Source organism: Rhinoderma darwinii, chromosome 13, assembly GCF_050947455.1.
Source record: "Rhinoderma darwinii isolate aRhiDar2 chromosome 13, aRhiDar2.hap1, whole genome shotgun sequence".
In the NCBI taxonomy this organism is placed as follows: Eukaryota; Metazoa; Chordata; class Amphibia; order Anura; family Rhinodermatidae; genus Rhinoderma; species Rhinoderma darwinii.
The window spans coordinates 22,632,574-22,656,014 of record NC_134699.1 but is presented as its reverse complement, the minus strand read 5'-3'; the positions used below and the strand labels follow the sequence as shown (position 1 = coordinate 22,656,014).

At 42.0% G+C, this 23,441-nt stretch overlaps 1 protein-coding gene across 1 annotated transcript in view; it reads left to right on the top strand.

Annotated features, from left to right (window-relative positions):
* Positions 1-6,586: 6,586 nt before the first annotated feature.
* Positions 6,587-23,441, top strand: part of ERBB2 (erb-b2 receptor tyrosine kinase 2) — a 63,412-nt gene continuing 46,557 nt past the window's right edge. Inside the window, exon 1 of the mRNA XM_075845960.1 lies at positions 6,587-6,944. Coding sequence (XP_075702075.1) covers positions 6,878-6,944 — 67 coding nt within the window. The 5' untranslated portion in view covers positions 6,587-6,877. The remainder of the gene's footprint in view (positions 6,945-23,441) is intronic.

Genomic DNA, 23,441 nt, shown 5'->3' with positions numbered 1-23,441 from the left:
GAGCCCAGAACTGAACTGCATATTCTAGATGGGGCCTCACTAATGCTTTGTAAAGTGGCAATATTACATCTCTGTCCCGCGAGTCCATGCCTCTTTTAATACACGACAATATCTTGCTGGCCTTTGAAGCAGCTGATTGACACTGCATGCTGTTATTGAGTTTATGATTTACAAGTACACCCAGATCCTTCTCAACAAGTGAATCCGCCAGTGTAGCTCCCCCTAGGACATATGATGCATGCAGGTTGTTGGTACCCAGATGCATAACTTTACATTTATCTACATTAAACTTCATTTGCCAAGTGGACGCCCAAACACTTAGTTTGTTTAAATCTGCCTGCAATTCACAAACATCTTCCATAGTCTGAACTATATTACATAGCTTGGTGTCATCTGCAAAAATAGAAATAGTGCTATTAATCCCATCCTCTATATCATTAATAAATAAGTTGAATAATAGTGGTCCCAGCACTGAACCCTGGGGTACACCACTTATAACCGGTGACCATTCAGAGTAGGAATCATTGACCACAACTCTCTGGATACGGTCCTTGAGCCAATTCTCAATCCAATTACAAACTATATTTTCTAAACCTATAGTCCGTAATTTACCCATTAGGCGTCTATGGGGGACAGTGTCAAATGCCTTTGCAAAGTCCAAAAACACTAAATCCACAGCGGCCCCTCTGTCTAGACTTCTGCTTACCTCTTCATAAAAACAGATTAGGTTAGTTTGACAACTTCTGTCCTTAGTAAAACCATGCTGGCTGTCACTTATAATGCTATTTATTGTCACATAATCCTGTATATAGTCCCTCAATAGCCCCTCAAACATTTTCCCCACGATGGATGTTAAGCTTACTGGTCTATAATTACCTGGGGAAGACCTAGAGCCCTTTTTGAAAATAGGCACCACATTTGCCCTGCGCCAGTCCCTTGGCACTATACCAGTCACTAGAGATTCTCTGAATATTATGAAAAGGGGGACAGAAATAACTGAACTAAGCTCTTTAAGAATTCTAGGGTGTAACCCATCTGGTCCCGGAGCCTTGTGCACATTTATTTTATTTAATTTAGCTTGGACCATCTCTACATTCATCCAATTCAGTATATCAGCCGATATATTAACAGCACTGGCACCGGCTATATCAGCTGCTCTTTCTTCTGTTGTATATACAGAGCTAAAGAACCCATTTAGTAACTCTGCCTTCTCTTGATCCCCTGTGATCAACTCCCCATTACCATTATCTAGGGGTCCTACATGTTCAGACCTTGGCTTTTTTGCATTTATATGCTTGAAGAATTTTTTAGGATTTGTTTTACTATCCTTGGCCACCTGCCTTTCATTTTGTATTTTTGCTAATTTTATTACATTTTTACAGATTTTATTAAGCTCTTTATATTTTACAAAGGCTACAGCTGTACCCTCAGATTTGTATTTTTTAAATGCCCTTTTTTTGTCATGTATTGCCCCTTTCACAGAAGGTGTAAGCCATGTGGGGTTTAATTTGAGTCGTTTATACTTATTACCTGTAGGAATAAATTTTGCACTATAATAACTCAAAGTAGATTTGAAAATCTCCCATTTATCATTTGTTCCATTATTTGACATTAGTTCTTGCCAGTCTATATCCTGAATTGCAGCCCTCATCCTGGGGAAATTGGCTTTCTTAAAATTAAATGTTTTTGCCCTCCCAGCCTGCGTTTGTTTTTTACAGTATAGGTAAAATGTAACTATATTGTGATCACTGTTACCGAGGTTTTCACGAACATTGACATTCCCAACAAGATCTGCATTATTAGAAATGACCAGATCCAACAGAGCTTCACCTCTAGTCGGGTCTTCCACAAACTGGCCCATAAAATTTTCCTGCAACAGGTTGAGGAAATGTCTCCCCTTTGCAGTTGAAGCCGAACCATGACACCAATTAATATCCCGGAAATTAAAATCTCCCATTATCACTACAGTACCCGCCTGTGCAGCCCGCTCCATCTGTTTATATAGCTGAACTTCCATCTCCTCAGTTATATTGGGGGGTCTATAGATTACACCAAAAGTAATTTTTTCAGTGTTTACCTCCCTTTCTAGTTCCACCCACAAGGTTTCAACCTCCTCACAGTCTTCACCCACTATTGTCTCTTTCACACTCGCCTTCATATCACTTCTCACATACAGACATACACCACCACCTTTCCTTTTTGTCCTGTCTTTACGAAAAAGTGTAAAACCCTGTAGATTTACAGCCCAGTCATGTGAAGAGTCCAGCCATGTTTCAGCAACACCAACTATATCTATATTTTCTTCCAGTATCAAGGCCTCCAGCTCCCCCATTTTACTTGCTAGACTTCTGGCATTTGTGAACATACACTTTAACTTGCCTGTCAGTTTTTCACTTTTATTATCAGAAATGTGATTTGACATTAATCGGTCCTTTTTATTTACACTGATGTTTTGTAACGAAAGGATCTCCTTATCTTGTTGTCTAGTCCTCTCCCCACATTCTGTTTCTCCCCCCACCAATATAGTCTGACCCCTCTCTAACCTGGCTACCCCTTTATTTTCTACATTGACCTCCCTCCTCAGCCCTAGTTTAAATACTCCGCCACCCCAGCTAGAATTCTCTCCCCCAGCACAGCGGACCCCCTTCCATTTAGGTGCAAATCATCTGCAGAATACAGTTTGTACCCCAATGAAAAGTCAGCCCAGTGCTCTAGGAACCCAAATCCTTCTCCTCTACACCAAGACTTCAGCCATGCATTTAACTCCCTAAGCTCCCGCTGTCTTTCCTGTGATGCGCATGGCACAGGCAGTATTCCTGATCCGTCCAATCCGTCCTCCGTTGGCCTTAGCACTAAAAGAATGGACATGTCAACCAACATTTTGCTATTGTATTTTGTTAGTTCTCGAACAAAAATCATTCCTTGCATAGTTACATAGTTAGTGGTTTGGTAAAAGACATAATATCCAAAAAGCATGTATATTTTTTGTCCCAAAATGTATAAGATTGAACCTCGTCTGACATTTTGATGCCCATTTTACAATATAGATGCCTGTAGGTGTTTATATATTGTAGGTTCCGTCAACAAATTGGTTTAGTGTATCAAACAAGTCAACAAAAATCCCAAAATAATTTGGTTTATTTTTGCAAAAGTTCAACAACATCCATAATACACTATTTATGAAGTTGTGTGTGTAAGCAAAGAGTAATGGGATGGCATATTATATAACCTAAGTAAAATCTACCACCTAAAGGGTATAGCAAAGGCAACTGATTTCGAGTCATGTCCAAGAAATCAGTTGGGAATGGACATGTTTTTATATTTTTGTATTGTATACATGTTTTTATGTTTTGTTTGCATATTTTTTTGTTGGATATTTGCTTGTCTTTATTTTTTTATTTAATTTATTTTCATTTATTACATTTTTTTTTATTCCTTCCGGCACCAACTTTTTTTCTGCTTTTTTAATTTTTGCGCTTTCATTACAAAAAACCATCAAAGCATTGAACCACAATGTACTCGCCTGCAGTGTGCGCTGTTGAGTTTTACAACAAGTTATCAGATGAGGTAACATGTACACACAGTTTTTTGCTCTCTGACATGTTTACTGTTTGATCACTGGGAGAAGACAGCCCACGATAATCTTACTGGCCCAACCAATCAGGGAGCATAATTCTCCTACCAACTTGTAATGTGTCTCAGCAAATCCTACTGTTCTACATCATCGTACTACCACGCCTGCTAACATGCAGCACAGAACTAGTGTTATCTGACATTATAAAGAGCATTTCCTCTAAAAAACAAAACAAGCCAAGTTGATATCAGTCTTTCACATCACTGTTAGGCTTTATCCAGACTACCGTGTAAATCATCCAAGTGACGGCCGTTTCTTTCAACGGCCGCCACACGACTGTATATATTTCTATGGGGCTAGTCACACGTGAAAAGATAGAACATGTCTAAAATAGGACGTAAGACTATGTGGAATCCGCAAAAACGAGTCCCGCACGGGTGCAAATGACAGTTTTTCAAGGCTGATTTCACACACGTTCGTCTGAAGAAACCCTTCATTGAAGGATGCTCCCACTCTCTTTCCAGGACAAATGTACCCATCGTTATAATTTCGTAATCATTTTTTAAATTTCTGTGACTATTCTATGCATCTAAATGGAGTTTGCATATATCCATGTCCTTGTACCGAAACAACCTCATTCAGATGTATGGAACAGAAAAGATTTCTGCAACAAAACTGGCGTGTGTGAATATACCCCAACACAGCTCCAGATAGAGCTGTGTTGCAGTTCCTTGCACGTCGGGTGGCGTGAGTACCGATGTGCAGGGAAAAAGTATGTGTTTTTAGGATCGGAGGGGGTCCCAGAGGTCATACCTCCACGATCATAATGTTATGGCAAGTCATTATGCCATAATCTTATAAAATGGGACTACTGCTTTACGTTTAAGTGGATAAGCATTCACTTGAATGAGGATGAGCTACAATACCAGACACATCCTATGGACAAGAGTGGCACTGTTTCTGAATTTTTTTCAAACAATCTTAGGCTTCGTTCACATCTGCGTCGGGACTCAGTTCATGGTCTCCATCTGAGCTTTCCATCAGCGGAACCCATAAACGGAATCCAAACTAAAAAAACAGAAACCATAGGTTTCTGTTTGCATCACCATTGATTTCAATGGAGACAGATCCTATGCAAATGGTTTCCGTTTGTTACCGTTGTGTAAGGGTTGCGTCGTTTTGACGGAATGAATAGCACAGTCAACTACAGTGTTAATCCTGTCAAAACTACGGAACTCTTACACAATGGTGACAAACGGAAACCATTTGCACCGGATCTGTCACCATTGAAATCAATGATGATGCAAATGGCAACCTATGGTTTCCATTTGTTTCAGTTTGGATTCTGTTCGTGGGTTCCCCTGACAGAAAGGTCTGACGGAACCCATGAACGGAGTCCCGACGCAGATGTGAACGAAGCCTTAAAGATACCCTCTGGGAAGAAATGATACACTGTGTTATGCCTAGTGTGCAGCCTGAGGGGGCAGTGCATGACACAGGGATCCCTTTAGGTAAATTATAACTAATGATACAAATAGTCTGTTATACAAACAACCTAAGATAAACCCTATAAAAGAATGTGGTCATATGATGGAGGTCACATATCTACCCGTTAAGTGGTCTTTATCAGAGACCAGTGCCCAGCATGCATAGTGCCTTACTGCTTTGGCGAGTAGCTTGTTGCCATAACACATTTTTGCAGTGTACCGTTATAAATAGAAGCATCGTTCTTATCTGACGACCTCAGATATCTACTGCGACTCCTGGAATATTTAACCCTATACTAATGGGATCTATTTTTTTAGTAGTTCCATTTATGCAAAAAAAAATACATAGCAAGTACAGATACAATCACCTTGTAGCATGGGAGCTATGTTTAGGCATAAACTATAGTATGTAATCATCATCCCAAGATTTACGAAACATTCAACCAACGTGACCAAGAACATCAAGTCAGTTTTTGGTGTCCTACAAAAAAAAGGTTACCCATAAGGGCTTATTCAGACAAGCGTGTCCAATTTAGGTCCACAAATATTTTTTATCCATATGAAGTTCGGAATTGCGTCCATCTGCATTGCAGGGCACATTTATGGCCAGCAGGAGCTTCAATTGCTGATCCAACTTCAATTTAAAAAGAGATTTCAAACATCTAACATTTTTACAAAATTGGTGATGAGTGATGTGGCCAATAATTGTCTGCCGCTGTCATATGAAGCTATCCTGGACTGCATATAATCACAGCGATGACCACAGGGAGCACCCATTGCTGGTGACACTAGAAAGGGAAGTATTTGAGAATATACTTGTTCTTTTAAATATTTTGTGGAGTTATTACACAATTTTTAGGGATTGGCAAACCCTTTTAACAAATGGCCTTTGTATTTTTTCCTAATGGTCAATGTAGAAACTGCTGGTGTCCAATTTAGGGCTTAGCCAGCACCATGGCATAGGGAAGCCATCATTGGCTGATCTCTCTCCTTCCCTACTCTTGCCCAGAAAAATTATCCTTCAAGTCTTGCTGGGATCTGTAGTTCCACCATGCCACCAGTGTTGGATAATACCACTAAAGCCAATGGCAATTATTACTGAATGCGTTTTGGAGATCAGTTTTGATTGTTTGCAGCAGGTGGTGCCAGAACTACAGCTCTGTAGATCTTAATGCAGCCCTACCTCCCTGTTCATATTACTGTACAAAAGAATATGTTAGGGAATTGCCTGAATACCAATTCCCTGGTGTAATGTTACTATCATCACTGCAAACCATAGCTACAGAATTCTCCTACCTCCTGACATTTCTGCCAGGCAACTGGCTCAAATTGCGTGTATTTTCCATCAACTCTACAGGTTATTATTCAATCCCCCCCCCCCCCATAATTATGACATATTTGGTAATTGCAATCAATGCAATTCTGTGCTATAGAGGCTTCAAAGGTGGAGCTTGAATGTAAACTGTACACGTGTGTAGTGCTGCTCTGCTGCCTGGAATACTTGGGGGCAATTTATGGCAGACTGTGCTCTCCTCCTGGGAGCTCTTTTCCTGAGCAGGCACAGCAGCAGTAATAGAGCAATGAATGCTGCAGCCTCCTGTGTGCTGGGGATCCCAAGTGCCACTCCTATGTAGGGCATGTGTAATGGCCCCCGCCTCTCCCCTCCCTGCAGGAAGTCTTGTGTAGGAATGAAGCAGAGCACATCGTCAACTTACTGGAAGTTTTACTGCTAGAGAAACAAGGAGGAAGAACCGAGAATACAGCCTGGACTAAAGGAAGGCTGCCTAGTATGGTGCTGCATGCAGGGCACTGAGGGATGGACCTGCACCCATGGATCCTGGGGCTCTGTGCCCTGCTCCTGCAGGGGGGTCTCTGTGGAGAAGGTGAGCCATATACAGGGTGTCCGAACAGTAGACAAGCAGGACTGGGTAAAGGCCATGTTAACTAATGCTCTTGTGTCATCTAAAAGTTACCTATTGTGGATTTGTTTGGATTTGCTGTGATTTTTGTTGTTGCTGATGAGCTCTATAAGTAAGGATGTGGTTATGTAGTAGAAATATTGATGTAATAAGGTAGAAATCTGTATATTTATATTGTAAATATTAGAACTTTTGTTGATAAAATACACTGTAACGTATACTGCAAATTAAAAGGTACTTCAATATAAGGACTGTATATGACCTGAGTGACACTGTAGTGGAGGGAGAAGGGGGCAGGTAGGTTCCTTCCAAGGAAGTACTGCATTGAAGTTTTTATAGGTGTATTGGGAGGAAGTGACTAATAAAACATGTGGTGGGGAGGAGGTCATTTACTCCTAAGTGTTTACCCCTAGGTATATTCAGGGGGGAATTTTTGACATCTGAGGTGTTGATTTTGTAACCTTATAACCTAAAAAGTAGTGACGTTTTTGAATTAGGAGGAAAAGGTGTATTCCTGTATATAGGTTTAGGGATACATAGATGACATTTTTATTTTGTACGCAGCAACTTAATGCAACTATGTTGCAGCAACAGTATAACCTTGTTATTTTCATAGGCAATCATGAAGTCACATGCAACAAGTGGGTTCATGTGACAATTACTTTCTATGATGGCTGCTTGTCACTGACTGCGTCCATAGTTTTGTGATGCAGTCACAGGCCCGCTGTATCGCTTGCTGTATATTTTGCTTGAGATCACTAGCTTTTTAGCAGGGTTATAATGCCCCTCTTTCTTTTAATATTGCTGCAAATAAGCTGTCCTGGTAGCCCAATGCCTGTCTATTGGTTGCAGATAAGTACATGTCATCATGAATAGGTCCCATACACATTAGATAAATGTTGTCCGAACCTGCCGATTAATGTGTATAGGGGTCTCTCGTGTCTTCCCCGAAGGCAGTTGTCGGAGAAAAGACATATTGGGAATGTTGGATTTCAGCATGACCAATCATTTGTTCCTGGGGAGATAAGCCGCTACCACAGGTGTCTGGCAGCGGCTTATGCCCCCCTCCCAATTGAAAAAACATACAGCAGAGCCATGCATGCATGTTTATGGTGGAGTTGGGAGGAATAGCTGTTGGCCGAGCGAGCGCTTGACCAACAGCTATCTTGAGTATATGGCCAGCTTTAGGAACAACTGGGGAGTATATATTAAATATAAAGATGTCCAAAAATATTATCCTGAGAATTCTTGATGGGTGACATCGGGCTGTCATTTAGCTTTCCTAGGGTCCTGAATGAAAAATCCTCCTAGTCATGCAGTGATAAAGGAAAGCAGGATTTAGTGCTGCAAAACTCGGCAAATTACCATACAGTCTGAAACAGCTGTGTATTCAACAATGGGAGCAAGCGGTTGGCACTACTCCGTAAATTTTGCATCTACAAACAAACAATGAGTGGAGAGGCTCAAGACCCACATTTGAAAACACAGCTTAGCTCATTAGCATGAAGACAACTTCATAACGCAATAGTCCAAAGGTAAAAGATGCGGCTCTCACCAGTAGATCATATCTTATGCTTTATTGTGATCCAAAATTTACATCACAGCCGGGAAGAATCTCGGACTGCACACTATCCAATAGCCGTTTTGCATCGGAACATGCTTCCGCAAGCTGGGCCCACCAGAGTTCTGGGTTCTGAAAAGACTAAGCTGGCCCGTACGGTCCAGCTAGCCCTGTATCTAAATACCTTGCAAAGGCACAGTGGCTTTTTGGCACCCAGCATGCATGACCCACAAGCCCTTACCCTCCCCTCCGCTAAACTGCTGGCTTTAGGGTGGGCCATCGTAAATCATTCTTTCTGGTGGGCTCAAGGTACCCCATTCCAATACTGTATCTATGGGAGCTGTAATGCCAAGAGATGGGACACCAGATATCTGTGTGCAAGAAGGAGGTGAGAGGTTGGAATCCTGATTATGTATTAGGAGAATGCCAAGTGTAGAGATTTGTCTTATCGGTGTATTAGGATGACTTGCTGTAATGGGGTCTCAGGTGTATTACTCTTGTATTTCTGCCCCTGCTAATTTTACACCAGAAACGTGCTCACAAACTTCCTGCGCACGATGACACTGAAAGTAAAGAGTTGAGGATCCACCTCCATCCACCTCCTCCCTTCTCTTCTGTGGACATACTTGCCAGACGTAAACACATGTCAGACTCTCCCTGCTGCACGCACATTGTCATCCTGTATTTATAAGGCTCCAGTCCGTAATAAACCGATTATTATATATGCAGATTACATAATTAAATAGTTACTTATTGGGACATCAATCTAAAGCTACCTAGACACGTACAATACCTTTCTCTTGCATCATGTTTTCCAGCTCCCCCATAAACAAGGGCCCTGAGGGAGAGATCGGTAAGCAGCTCCCGGAACCGCCAGCCACCGTTCATCTCGCTAAGGAACAGAGCATTAGGCTGGTTAAAATCCATCTTGCCTCATCCTTTTACCCAAGAGACGATGGGGACTGATCGGTAGTGCCCATACACATTAGATATTTGGTTAATCTTGTCAAAATCATCTACACCAGGGGGGCTCAACCTTATGTGGTCTGAGAGCCACATTGTCAGATTATACCACTCCTAAGGGTTTCAGTAAAAATTAAAGGGGTATTCCCAAATAGGGTATTTATGACATGTCGACAGTGTATGTGGGCTTCCAGAGAAAACAAAGCCGGGTGGCCACACATGCATGCGGCTATCTCCATTTTAGTTATGCTGCTTAAATGGGTTGTCCCAAGATTAAATGTTATCCCATAACCACAGGATAGATGATAACATGCTGATAGGTGGGGGTCTGAGTGCTGGGACCCCCACCAATCACAAGAACAAAGGTTCCGTTCCTCCGAATGAATGGAGCGGTAGGTCACACATGCTCCATTCATTCTCTATGGCACTGCCGGAGATAGGCGAGCGCTGTACTCCGGCTTTTACCGGCAGTTCTAAAGACAGTGAATGGAGTGGCAGTGCCCATGCGTGGCCTGCAGCTACATTCATTCGGAGGAACGGGATCACTATTCCCATGATTGTTGGGGGTCCCAGCGGTCGCACACCCAGCGATCAGCGTGTTATCACCTATCCTGTGGTTAGGGGATAACAATTAATCTTGGGACAACCCCTTTAAAATAGAATTCATATAACCCCCCCATAACAATTCCAGAGACACAGTACCTACAATAACGGGGCCATCAGTAGGATATCTGTGTTTTTCTGAACTATCAGGGCACAGACAAGCCTGTCTGTCTTGATGGCTGGGATCCACACAGAATGACATCGCTGACCACATGTGGCCCCCGGACCACAGGTTCGCACCCCTGATTGACACCAAGAAAAACCTAATGTGGCCAGCACCAATTTATCAATTTGATATAACATAAATGTCTTAATAGTGGGATGCAACCCCTAGGTCGCTCAACGAAACAGAGAATGCAAATGCCCTGTCCTCTGATCTTGGTGGAGAGTAGGTCTAACTACAGTAGCAGCTGTTTCTGTACCTCACATTGATTTCAGTAGAGACCATGGACATGTTGCCAACTCTTCGTCGGGAACAGGGAACCGGGCACCACCGTTCTTGGGATCAGTGAGGATCCTAGTGCTTGGACTCCTACTGTTTTATAATACTCTGGGTAGATTGATGGAAGGGGAATAGGGGCTGTGGGCAACATGCCATTCTGCCTTGGCCAGGGTATTTAGACACAGGGCTAGGGTAGTAAAGTGAGTCGTTGTCAGGGTGCAGAAAAGCCTCTGGTTGATGGTTGGTCCAACAAAAAAAAACCAATTATGAATATATTGCACAATGCCACTATTTTTATACTCCGCATTTTGGGCAAAGATGTTCAGGCTGGACCTTCATTTTAAATGTACTAGTTTCTTTCCCAAAGTCTTGCTCTTTCCATACTGATATGTGCTTCTGGATAATGTCACACATACTCCAGTAATGCTGGTGTATTGCAGCTAAAATAAATAATCGCTTATTCACCGCTGTTTCTTCTCATAATAATCTGAGGATTCTCAAGTAAATGTTCTGCAGCTCTTTGCGACCTCTTCAGAGCAGAGGCATCGGTGAAGTGAAGACGCTGGTTAGTAATGTTGTGATGACATTTCGGGCTCATTCTAATGCGCTGGAAGTTTTTTTTTGGTAAACTGCTTGTTATACACCCACAAAATGTAGATGTCATAGAGACTACTAATCCCTGCAACAGCTGCTCCTGTCCACCATGACTGTGACTAAGACATCAGATGCAGTCAAGATATTGTATGCTTTATTCCGAGGTATCTAATATGGACTGTATCTACAGTTGGCGCTACCTCGACAAAGACTATGACCGTAAATGTGATTTGTTCCTCGCCCATAATCTCCAAATTTATCAGTACGAAGAAAAAATAGTTATTAAAATTGTAATTTGGAAGTATGAGAATAATATATATTTGTCATATATCTATGTCAAGCTGGAATTGCTTGTAAAAGGATTTATTCCAATGTTATATTAGAAAATCGCTTACAATGCAATTCCCTCTTTTAATATCTACATTGACGTAAATAGTAGTAATAATAATAGTATATATAGTAAATACATATATATATATATATATATATATATATATATATATATTGCTACACAATACATCCATCTTGGAGCAGTTTTTGTAGGGATTAGTGATATGGGTTGGTGTGGGTATAATATGTAGCACAAGCCATATTACAAGAAATCTCTGACCAGCGTGGATATGCCCTAAGGACAGTTTGACAAGGACTTGCTCTCAGATTGTTTAGACCTCTGCTAATGTGAGAATCCTCATAATTAGAGGAATTTCCAGCAATTTTATGCCTGTTACTTTCACTAGATACAGCTAGTATTGTGGTGTCCTCTGTGACATTTCCGTAAAGTGGACCTGTCACCTCTCCTGACATGTCTATTTTTAGTGAACCTTTGTATTCCACATGAAATAACAATTCCGGAAAATATTTTCTTAGAACTCTACTTGTGCCGCTCCTCCGTTATTCCTCCTAGAATTATATGAATGAATTGACAACTGGGTGTTATCATCCCCTTGTCAAAGGGGCGTGTCCATACACAGTCCCGCGCTGTCAGCACTGATTGGAATTTTTCAGTCTGTGTAGGGACACACCCCCAACTGGTAACACCCAGTTGGATATTTATTCATAAATTTCTAGGAGGAGTCACAGAGGAACAGCACAATGTAGAGTTCTAAGAACAGATGCTCCAGAATTGTGATTTTATGGGAAATACAAGTATTCACTAAAACAGACAAGTCAGGAGAGGTGACATGAAAGGGATGAAAGGATTCCATAAAAAAAAAAACGCTTAATGTCTATGCGTTGTTCCTGCTGTGCTGCTTTCTAGAACTGTCTCTTTTTAATTAAATTCTGGCCACCAATCTTGACACCCCCTACCCTACATTGCAATAGAGGATAATTATTTAAGGTTTTGCATTGATAGACTGTTATGACTGCTGTCAAGTATCATAAGAATCCCTTCAGTGTGGATCCAAGAGCAACACAAATAACATTTTGTATTAATCTGTGGGAGGTCCCAGCTGTCAGATATAACTCTTGTAAAGTGTTTGATTGACGTGTCTGAAAAGGAGGAGTAGTCCTTTAAGGCCGGGCTCCCACATAGTGTAAACACTGCAGAAATTCCACAACGTAATTCTGTGCTGAAAATCTGCAGCATTTACAGTAGCAGCAAAGTGGATGAGATTTAGAAAATCTCATGCCCGCGCTGCGGAAAAAAAGTACAGCGGAAAGGTTAATAAATTGACCTGCGGTGCAGATTTTAAATTCGGAGCGTGTCAATTTATGCTGCATTTTCGTTGCTTTTCTGTTGAGGGTTTTCCCCTTTGAATTCAATGGGAATGTAAAACCTTCAACAAATAGCCAAGTGTTGCAACTTTTGCGGTGGAGTTGCAAAGACTCCGACCCAAAAATCGCAATTCATAAAAAAAAAAAGTCTATACTTACCAGCCGGGCATTGTCATAGCGACGCTATCTTCTGTTCTTCTTCCAGTCTGGCTTCCTTGGATAACATTTTATCCCATGTGACTGCTGCATCCAATCGCAGGCTACAGCTGTCACATAGGCTGCAGCGTCATCCTGGGAGGCCGGAATACACGACAACGGAGTGACAAATCGCCATGACTGGACAGGATACGTATGAACTAACGTTTTGTGCTTTCCACAGCTTAAATTCTGCCCGAAAAACTGCACCACAATGAGATGCGGTTTTTCGTACGGAATGTGCTGTGGGTTCTAGGTCGAATACGTTGCATAGTTTTATGAAGCTCATCCGACCTGTGGATACCCGGCCTATAGGTGATATTACACGGGCGACGTAGGCCGTGTAAACGAGCGCCGATCAACGAGACAACTCGTTGATTCACGCTCCTTCCACAAGGAGCTAGTATGGGGATGAGCGCTAGTTAATACGATCGGTCGCCCCCATACATTTCCATCATGTCGGCAGCGAGTCTCGGTGTTTATGAAGGTAGATGTGCAGCCGACAACAATAATAGTTTCGGCATTTAAAACGATACAATCAGCCGATGAACGAGCGTTTGCGCGTTCATCAGTGGATCGTTGTCCTGTTTACACAGGGCAATTATCGGGTTCTCTGAATGCTCGTTTGCCTGATAATTGGCCTGTGTAAAAGGGCCTTAAGAATAGTTTCTGTATACTGGGGATAATTAGAGGGAAAAGCTGATTAAACGCTCATTTTCTTTTGCTACAGTCACTTTCTTGTAGCCAGCGTGACATTACTGTTGTACACTGTGTCTAGCACTAGAGATATATTCCTAGGATAGACTTTTTATGCATGAAAACCAAAAACTCATATAAAAGTTAGTATTTCTAAGCTGAATAATTATATATTAGTGGCAGAAGAGAAGAACAATTAGGGCGGGTTCACACATAGCGGAATTTCACTTAAATTCCGCTGCGGACACTCCGCAGCGTTAATCCGCAGCGGAGCCGTTTCTCCATTGACTTTCACTTTAATTTAGCAGTGTTCGTTTACACGATGCGTACAATTCCGCTGCGGAGCATAGGCTGCGGAGCGGAATTTGTTGTCCGCAGCATGCTCTGTCTGTTGCGGAGCAGTGGCGGACTGGTTGCGGACTCATGGCGGAATTTCTCCATTGACTTCAATGGAGAGTCAAAATTCCGCAATGAAGTCCGCAGATCTTATGTGTGCTGCGGAGCGTATTGTTTTTACTACCATGACATTTCTTCATTCTGGCTGGACCTATGTATTTCTAGGTCTACAGCCAGACTGAGGAAGTCAATGGGGCTCCCGTAATGACGGGAGCGTTGCTAGGAGACGTCTGTAAATAGTCACTGTCCAGGGTGCTGAAAGAGTTACGCGATCGGCAGTAACTGTTTCTGCACCCGGGACAGTGACTACCGATCTCAATATACATGTATCTGTAAAAAAACATATAAGTTCATACTTACCGAGAACTCCCTGCGTCTGTCTCCAGTCCGGCCTCCCAGGATGACGTTTCAGTGTAAGTGACGGCTGCAGCCAATCACAGGCCAAGCACAGGCTGCAGCGGTCACATGGACTGGAGCGTCATCCAGGGAGGTCGGGCCGGATGCCGAAAGAAGGACGCGTCACCAAGACAACGGGCGGTAAGTATGAATTTCTTTGACTTTCACTAGGGAAAGTGCTGTCCCTTCTCTCTATCCTGCACTGAATAGGGAGAAGAGAAGCACTTTTCCTGCAGTCCGCAGCGGCCAGTCCGCATCAATTTTCTGCACATTTTGTGCAGATCCGCTGCAGAATCTGCAACGCAGATTCTGTGCGGCATTGATGCGGACAGTTGCGGAGGAATTCCGCCATGTGTGGTCATGCCCTTACAACCGTAAGGCTACATTCAGACGAGCGTGGGCAACCGTGGACGTGAAAAACGACAGTTTTTCACGTCCGAAGTGCACCCATGCGGGACGCGTTATCACGAATCCCTCTACTAGAGTCTATGACGGGATGCGCGAAAACAGGACAATAGGACGTCCTATTTTTCCACGGACCCATCACACGCTCTGCTGAAACAATGGCTGTGTGAACGGCCCTATTGAAATACAAGTGTCTGTTTGACGGCCGTTGTTTTAACGGCCATCCCACGGACGAGTTACACATTTGTCTGAACTAGCCCTTAGTATGATAGAATTAAAAAAAAAATTTGTGATTTCTACAGGATTCCAAAGTTTTTCAAAACAACTTGAAACCTGATAATCCCCTTTTAGAAACTGTAGCACGGGTCGCTACAATACTGTACAATCTGCCCCTTACTTACGGTGCATATCACGGAGTTTGGGTGACCATTGGGTATATTCACATTTTTCCGTTATTGTTTTGTTTGTGTATAGCTATTTATTAGATTGCTTTAGGTGCACTTACTACCTTAAGTACAAAGTGACTCCATTTATCCCAAGCAGGGCTATCTCCAGGCAAACCTGTGCAGATGCCAGAGCCCACTGGGCATGGGGGGCCCAATGGAGGTATCGTAAACATGCTCTACGCTTTCCAAGTAGAGGATGGGGTAGACATGGACTTATGGAGACCACATCTCTGTGGGGAAAATACCAGCCTTAAATGAACCCCCTCTATTCAGTGGTCCTATATCCGTCATATGGGCTGCATCTATGTCAGGGACGCCCTTACCTAGGGCCTACATACGCCAGGAGCCAGGCTTGATCCCAAGATTCATAGGTCACTGATGTTACGAAAGATCCATTTAAAAAATACAAATAATTTTTAAGAAATGTATTTTCTCATGTCTGTAATCCCGTTTCATGAACTTGTTTTTACGCACCTCTAGGAAAGTAAGTGTTACAGCGAGCTTTCTACGGTCAAGGAACACCAGAGCCCCAGCAATGTTTTCCCTTGGTCAATGTAAACTTCTGCTCCTCTGCAAATTCCTACATGTTTCTCCAGAAAGCTTGGCATTTAGGGAGTAATCGAGGGACGCTGTTTCATACAGAGCTGTGTATTCAGCATTGATTTGGAATATGTTGATTAAGAATCCAAGATGTATGTGCACCTAGAGCCCTTCATATCACATTGAAGTCATTGGTTCCTAGAGACTTCATGAGTTGCATTGTCATGACTATTTGTTCAGAACTATGGCCATCTCCTCTATATGAAGCTGATGCGTTTACTTCAAGGCTTATTCGAGCCTCATTTATGGAGGCCAAAATTCAACCAATCCAACCCGGTCTGATAAGTGGTGCATGAAAAATGAAATCTCATAGGATCGTGACCAATTATTTGAGTCTATAAATAGGCCCTGCTTTTGGATTGTGCAGCCTGCGTGGTAGCACATGGGGCATCAGCCTCCCTTGCTGAAGGTGGCAACACAAAAGGACTGGCACCTTTTGCTTATGTCCACTATGAATCTTAATATTAGTTGTATAGCGGTTTTATTAAGGCTTATCGTGCCGTTCCTTGGAGCCCCATAGGAATAGAGCGGTAGTGCACATGCTCGACCACCACTTAATTCATTTCTATGGTACTGCCGAGGAGCTATCTCCATCAGTTTCACAGCAATGAATGGAGTGGTGGCCGAGCATGCACAGTACCGTCCTATTCCTATGGGGCTCCTAGGAACGGCACGATAAGCCGTTTCTCGTGATCGGTGGGGTTCCCAGCAGTCGGACCCCCACCGATCAGATTTTTATCACTGATCCTGTGGAGAGGTGATAAATAATGATTATGAAAAACAACTCCTATTACCACTATACAGTACATTATTTTTGCACTGAATGGTAGGGTATTATCCTATACAGTGGGATTGTTATTTAGGCAACCTTTATATTTTTCTTATTGTCTTCTCCTGCATGGAGTCCCGTCAGAGTGTTATTGTAAAGATGTAGAATAACTCAAGTTGTCTTTGGTTGTGGATGATGATTTTACTTCCATGATTTTCATCTGAATTTTCCATACTATGATGTAGTCTTTTACAATCTCTGGAAAAAAAGATTTTTCTATTTTGTCTTGGCATATGTTATCATAGTAGTAAAATAAGTAGAACCCCGTATTAGGATATTTTGGACCCGCTTTTAATGCGGCAACCGTTTTGCTGGTTTATTGTTTGGTTCTGGTATGAAAGGTAACTCTTATTTCTATGCTGTAGATAACAGCCTGTTAGACTTTGAGCACAGATACAGACAGATGATATCTGAGGCCACAGTTCCTGGAAGTGGCAATACGTTACATTATAACTATAGGATTTATTAAAGTTAAAGGTGTTTCTGAATTTATTTAATAAGTCGGAATCTCTCTGTAATGAAAAGTTCTTAAACTTTCTAATATACTTAGTCTTTCAATCTCTCACCACTTTCAAGATTTATGCTTGCTGTCAGTGAATGGACTGAAAATATGTCCTGCTTACACAGATGCTCTTCTCCTCACAGGAGCAAGCTATTATACATTGTAATGAGCCAGGACAGGATTTTTAACCTCTGAATTTTACTGTTAGCAAGCAGAGATCTTGAAAATGATAAAGAATTGAAAGACAGATTATATTAAAACGTTTCAGAACTTTTACTTATACAGTAATTTATTTATATGAAACTGGAAATCCCCTTTAAGAGCATACTACAGGTACAGAACTAGAAATCTTGGAGAGCCATATAAGCTGCATGTCTTTGGGCTTTTATTTGCAGAAATCCAGAGATATGGCCCACTGTTGTGTTGGTTTCCTCTATGCTAATTTGCTGTAGTTAGCCAACAGGGCGTGCACTATCCTCGAGCTGCCTTGCACTGATTGGTCAGCATCAGAGGGAAGCTAGCGCCACCCAGTTAGCTAACTACTGCAAATTAGCATATAGGGAGCCAAGAAAACTGTGGGCCATATCTCTGGAATGGGGGGGTCGAGGCAAAAATAAAAACAGCGCTGGAATAAGGGAGACAGCACTTTTGAGGTCAGATAACCAGTTCAATTTATATGATCTAGTGACAGGTCCTCTTTAAGGAATATGTAACGAGGAATTGAGTGCAGTGGATATTACAGGAAGATGTAGATATGAATATATGTGCCTGTTAATGGTCTATGGATAGAGTTTGTACTTAGATCTCTATGGATGTATTCTCAGTTTTATGGACGTGGTGTATGTAAACCATCACAGTCCCACCTGCAACCATGTTTCCCATTTCTTGAGGACCACCACATTGTATATTAAAGGGTGTATATGAAAGGGTGTGCTAAAACTTTCAATGCATTTCAGTTGTGATTCAGCAACCTATAAAAAGCTCTGTTTACAGGGTAACACTATAATTATAGTATATATTGTAGACAAGTCCTTATTTTCTGTATTTGGCTGCAACAAAAATAACCTTATTTTATTTCCCCCAAATGGAAGCGAATAATACTCTATACAATGCTTGACTGTTGAACCATCACATATCTGTTAGACATTCATGCACAAAGAAAACAAAGTTACAGCATTTCATGACCTTTCCATGAGGTAGGCGTAACAGAGATGAACTAAAATAGATCAATACATGGTACCTTATTAACCTTCACGCGATTGTCACCTGCTGGTGTGGGTTGTAGAACGTCAATAGAAGATCATGTGTGTACTAGAACTGTGGGGAACTTTAAAGGTGAAACCATCAGGGAAACACAATTGTAAAACTTTCGATGTCATCAGACATTTCATGAACCGGCACTAGATGAGCAGGTGGAAAAACCCCGGGAACAAGGTGTTCAATGTACATTGATATTTACTGCTGGCGCCTAACTTTTTGGGTTATTTTCAATTGATGTCTTTGGAAGATCTTGTTGTTTGCTCATGGAGTGGTCCAACTAGTTCCTAAAATCTACAATAATTTGGCCACTCTGGTATATGAGACTGATGCACAGAATATCAACATGGGGCATATTAGTCAAATGGGAAATACAGAGGTGTTGCACACAGTATTCAACTTTTTAGGTTGCCATTTTTTTGTAGTATTGGTTTAAACATTTTAAAAAAATTAAAAGGACAATTCAACTAAAAGAAACTTAGATATGTCACAAAGTAACATTGTGGTGGACATCTAGATTGGTCTATCAAAACTGAGGGGTAGCGGTGCTTGTCCAAATGCTCTCATAACCATACCCACAGCAGTGTTTTAATACCAAGGCCATGAGTGCCCAGATATTAGTGCCACCAAGGTGTTAGCCCCAGCGCCTCTATAACAGTGCCAGTAAGAGTGTCCACATAGCGCTGCCATGTTACAGTTAACCGATAAGAATGACATGCCATAGTTCCATGCCAAAGTGGCACCATAAAAATAGCATGCCACAGTCCTCCAATGAGTAAGCATTACTATTGATCATGTTTGAGGGTTTAGTGAGAGCAGATGAGGCAGCTCCGACCTAGATGTCAGCCTGTCCGTCCAACCCCCTGTCCCGGCAGTGACAATCATTTTACCAGCAAATCTAGATGTAACAGATAAAACAAGTGTTATATTTCTTGACTACTCCATAAATAACAATTGCACAAATGTTTTCCCGCCCTGAGCTACGCGCTGAGACTACAGTTAGCTATTAACCAGATAGCATCAGTAACAATAATACACTTGGCTGGGTGAGTGTGTGCAGTAAAAGGGCAGAGCGTGACTACCTTGTTTAAAAACAACCTCCTGCTGTACACACAGTAGAGCGCCCGTATGAAGGGTACCACAACATGCCTTCCAATCTCACAGATGCTTCAAGGTGCCCATATACATCAGATGACAGTCGGCTCAACCTGCCGGATGAACATGTGGGAGTCGGGAGGAATAATTGGCAGACAATGAGCGTTCGTCTGACAGCTATCTTAAGTTTATGGGTAGGTTTATAAGACTAGGTTTATAAGACTGCTAGGTCTCTTGTTTTAAAACCTAAGACCTCATGCACACTACTGTATTACAGGATCAAGTTGCAGGGAGCATGCTATCGACCATTACTGTACAAAACCGGGGCATTCTCCATTGCTGCCATATTACATTCTTATTCTCTCCTTGAGGTTTCGCTTCTAGGGACGAAAATACGGTGCCTCACGGAATGCCTACCGATCTCTAATACAGACCTGTAGGGGTTTCCGCGTGCCACCACGCCATGTGCATGGGGTCTTACGTGTCTCACACATTATATATTACTATAGAGACACTGGCTTTCTTTACATTTACAACTTTCCAGAAGAATACATGGACGGCATAAGTGTGCCATAGCGAGAGCCACTCAATGGTTCTCCACTCTGGATCATAGAGTTGGGTCGCAAGCAGAGGTCCCCTTCTACGATATCCATACGTCCTAAAAAGTAAGGACAATTCTTCTAGGCTCCACCTACCTTCGGTGTCACTTTGTAAAATGCAGATTAGCCTGAATATTTTGGTCATGGGCAAAATGTTTCGTATTTTTATGGTCAACAAGAAGTCTACATTGGTTCCGCCAACTGTCTGGATCATCATTTTCCTATAGATGGTGGTATTACGAGTAGTAGTGACCAGTTTTCATGTACAGATGATGTTACGTGTTCTGCTGTGACCAATGATTACAAATTTGTTCAGATTTCCTCAGGGAACCTAACAATACTGAAGACAAATTTTTTTGAATTACAAAAACGGGAGTCATAATTTAATCCTTAATAATCTTTTTATTTTTTTATTCAAGTTTATCAGCGTTACTGGCTCCCATAGTTTTTTAGCATAACTATTAAAACATCACGCATTCTCTTTTATTTATTTATGTATACGCACAAGTCTACAGACCAAACTCCGCTGTCTCCATGGTAATGAATGGAGATACAGACTCAAATGTTAGCGGTGGTCTGTAATTGGCTGTATAGTCTATCGTGTCCCCAGGCAGCCACTTGCTCAGACACTGTGTGGCATACTGCCATCCATTCAAGTGTGCCAACCAGATTCTGATGTCTGAAACAAAAGGGAGGGGATATTATAGTGTCGACTTTCGAAGTAACAAAAACTAATTCCGTGAAATCAAAGTACATCTCAATTTTCCAACACTACAAGTAAATTAAAATTGACAATTATAACAATTAATAAAAATTAAAAAAAAGTGAAATTATTTAGAAAAATGTTGTATATTTGACATTTAAGAAATATTATTCTACCAGGTGTCTTGGTGCTAAGACTTGCCTTTGTCTACTTACAGTAAGATGATTCATTGATTTTCTCAATTAGTAATCCAGTAGTAGCTGGATATAACGCAGGGGCATGCGGTGCCTCATGCCTCAAAGACAACATAGTCTCGTGTTGAAGATGCCTTCAGTGTAATCTTTAGTTTATCAGTTTTCACATGACATTTCTTTTGGAGACCATATCAGGGTCCACCGTCAGGCAGAGGCATACGTAGAAAGGGGCTGGCTGGGCATGTGCCCCAGATGCCAAGAAGGGCACCCACAAGCCACTCTGTTTTGGCCAGGGTATTTAGATAGAGGGCTAGGGCAGCAAAAGTCAGCAGGGACAGTTGTTTGGGGACACACAAGGCAGAAATACAAGCGTAATGCACAGGTGACCCACATCTTTAATGCAGCTAAAAAAATGGTTGCTAGTCGGCAGCACATCTTCCTGTATAAACCGAGAGATGTGCTGCCGACATGATGCAAATGCATGGGGACGAATGATTGTAGTAACAAGCGTTCGTTCACCTACCAAATGATTATTGCTCCAATTAAAGGGAACAATGAGCGCCGATCGACATGCTGTATTGTCCATCGGCGCTTGTTTTAAAAGTGGTAAACACAGGCGATATCTGCTGGCGTAAACCACCTTAACACAACAATTACACAAAACTACACTTGATATTCCCCTAATACATAAGTAACATACCAACCTCCACTCCTTCCTGCTCACAGATATCTACTTCAACTACAAAATTCAGGACTGGCGTACCTTTAGTCGATCAGAGGACATTATTCTGGGGACTCACCCTAAAGCCAGTAGAGTAGATGGGAGGCTGGCAGGGCGGCATGCACCCTGGGTGCCAACAAGCCACTCTGGTATGACCAGGGTATTTAGATACAGGGCTACGGAGAGCAAGTTGAATTTTTGCACCAGGCAAAGCTTGTCTATGATTCTGGCCTTCAAGATCCTCTTTACTTATCCTCTGCTTGACTTTAGATAGCACAATAAAACTCTTATCTGCAATGATCTGTGCAGCGGACACATGTTGACAGGAGCGATTTTTTTTGTTTTTTTACGTGCAGAAATCTGTCCGTGTGCTTTGCGTTTTTGCATTTGTGATATGTGTTTTTCATGCACTTGCAAGCACTTCTTTTCTTTTTTCAATGTAATTGATGCGTGGAACACAGACAGCACACGGATGTCATCCGTGTGCAGTCCGTGGTTTTCACGCACCCGTTGACTTCAATGGACGACTAGGTGCGTGAAAACACACCAATATAGGACATGCAGTGGATTTTACGCAACGGACACTCGCTACATGAAAACTCACGCATATGTGAATAGCCCCAATGAAATCAATGGGTCCGTGTGCTGTGCGTTGTTTCAACGCACCGCAAATGAATGAGAATCACGCTCGTGGGAATGAGCCCTTAAGTGTTAAAAACAAACAAACACTGCACCCCCCTCCCCACCCCTATTCCTAGAATTACAGGAAAGTGAGCACCTCCATTACGGTTGCTAAGAATATTAAAGCTATAGTGTACATATCTGGCATATGGAGCAGCCACATAGTAAGCTGCAAGTGCATGGCTTTAAAACAGAGACTTAAAATTCTGCAATGCAGTTTATAGTGAAGGGGTGAGAAGAGGCCTTCCTTCTCCAGTACAAGGCTGCATTGTGTGCTCCCGTCCCTCCCATCCCTTTCTTCCAGTCCCAGATTCCCCCCACAACCTCCTCACTACCAATTTGTAGTAGTAGAAAAATGCAGAAGGAAAGCTAGAAATGCCTTCTGCATCTGAAATTAATTCTGTGGAATGTACGCCGCTACGTTTTCACTTTTTGTTTTATGGATTGTCTCCAGCCATTGTATTGCCATTGTAAAGAGAATTTTCACTCAGAATACATGTATACATCAATGAATTAAGTATAAGATTAAATATGTCAATTTATGGTATGATGTTTATCACTTGTCTCCCCCGTCCTGTTCTTCTCATTCCCTTTATGTTTTTGAAGCGATGCCCTACTAAGAGTCCATACCCAGACCTTGATGTGTCTACCTGAAATTGGAGTTGCATGTGACTATCTCTTAAAATAACTTTAAATACATCACTGTTATATTGTCTTTCAGGAATAGTTTATATGTATGACCCATTCTTACACAGCAAGAATCAAAACCTGACCTAAAACCTGCAGCCTCAATAATTTCTACTCATGTCTGTATGGAAACATCGGTTAACCTGCAGGTACCTGACCCCATCCAGGACTTTATCATTA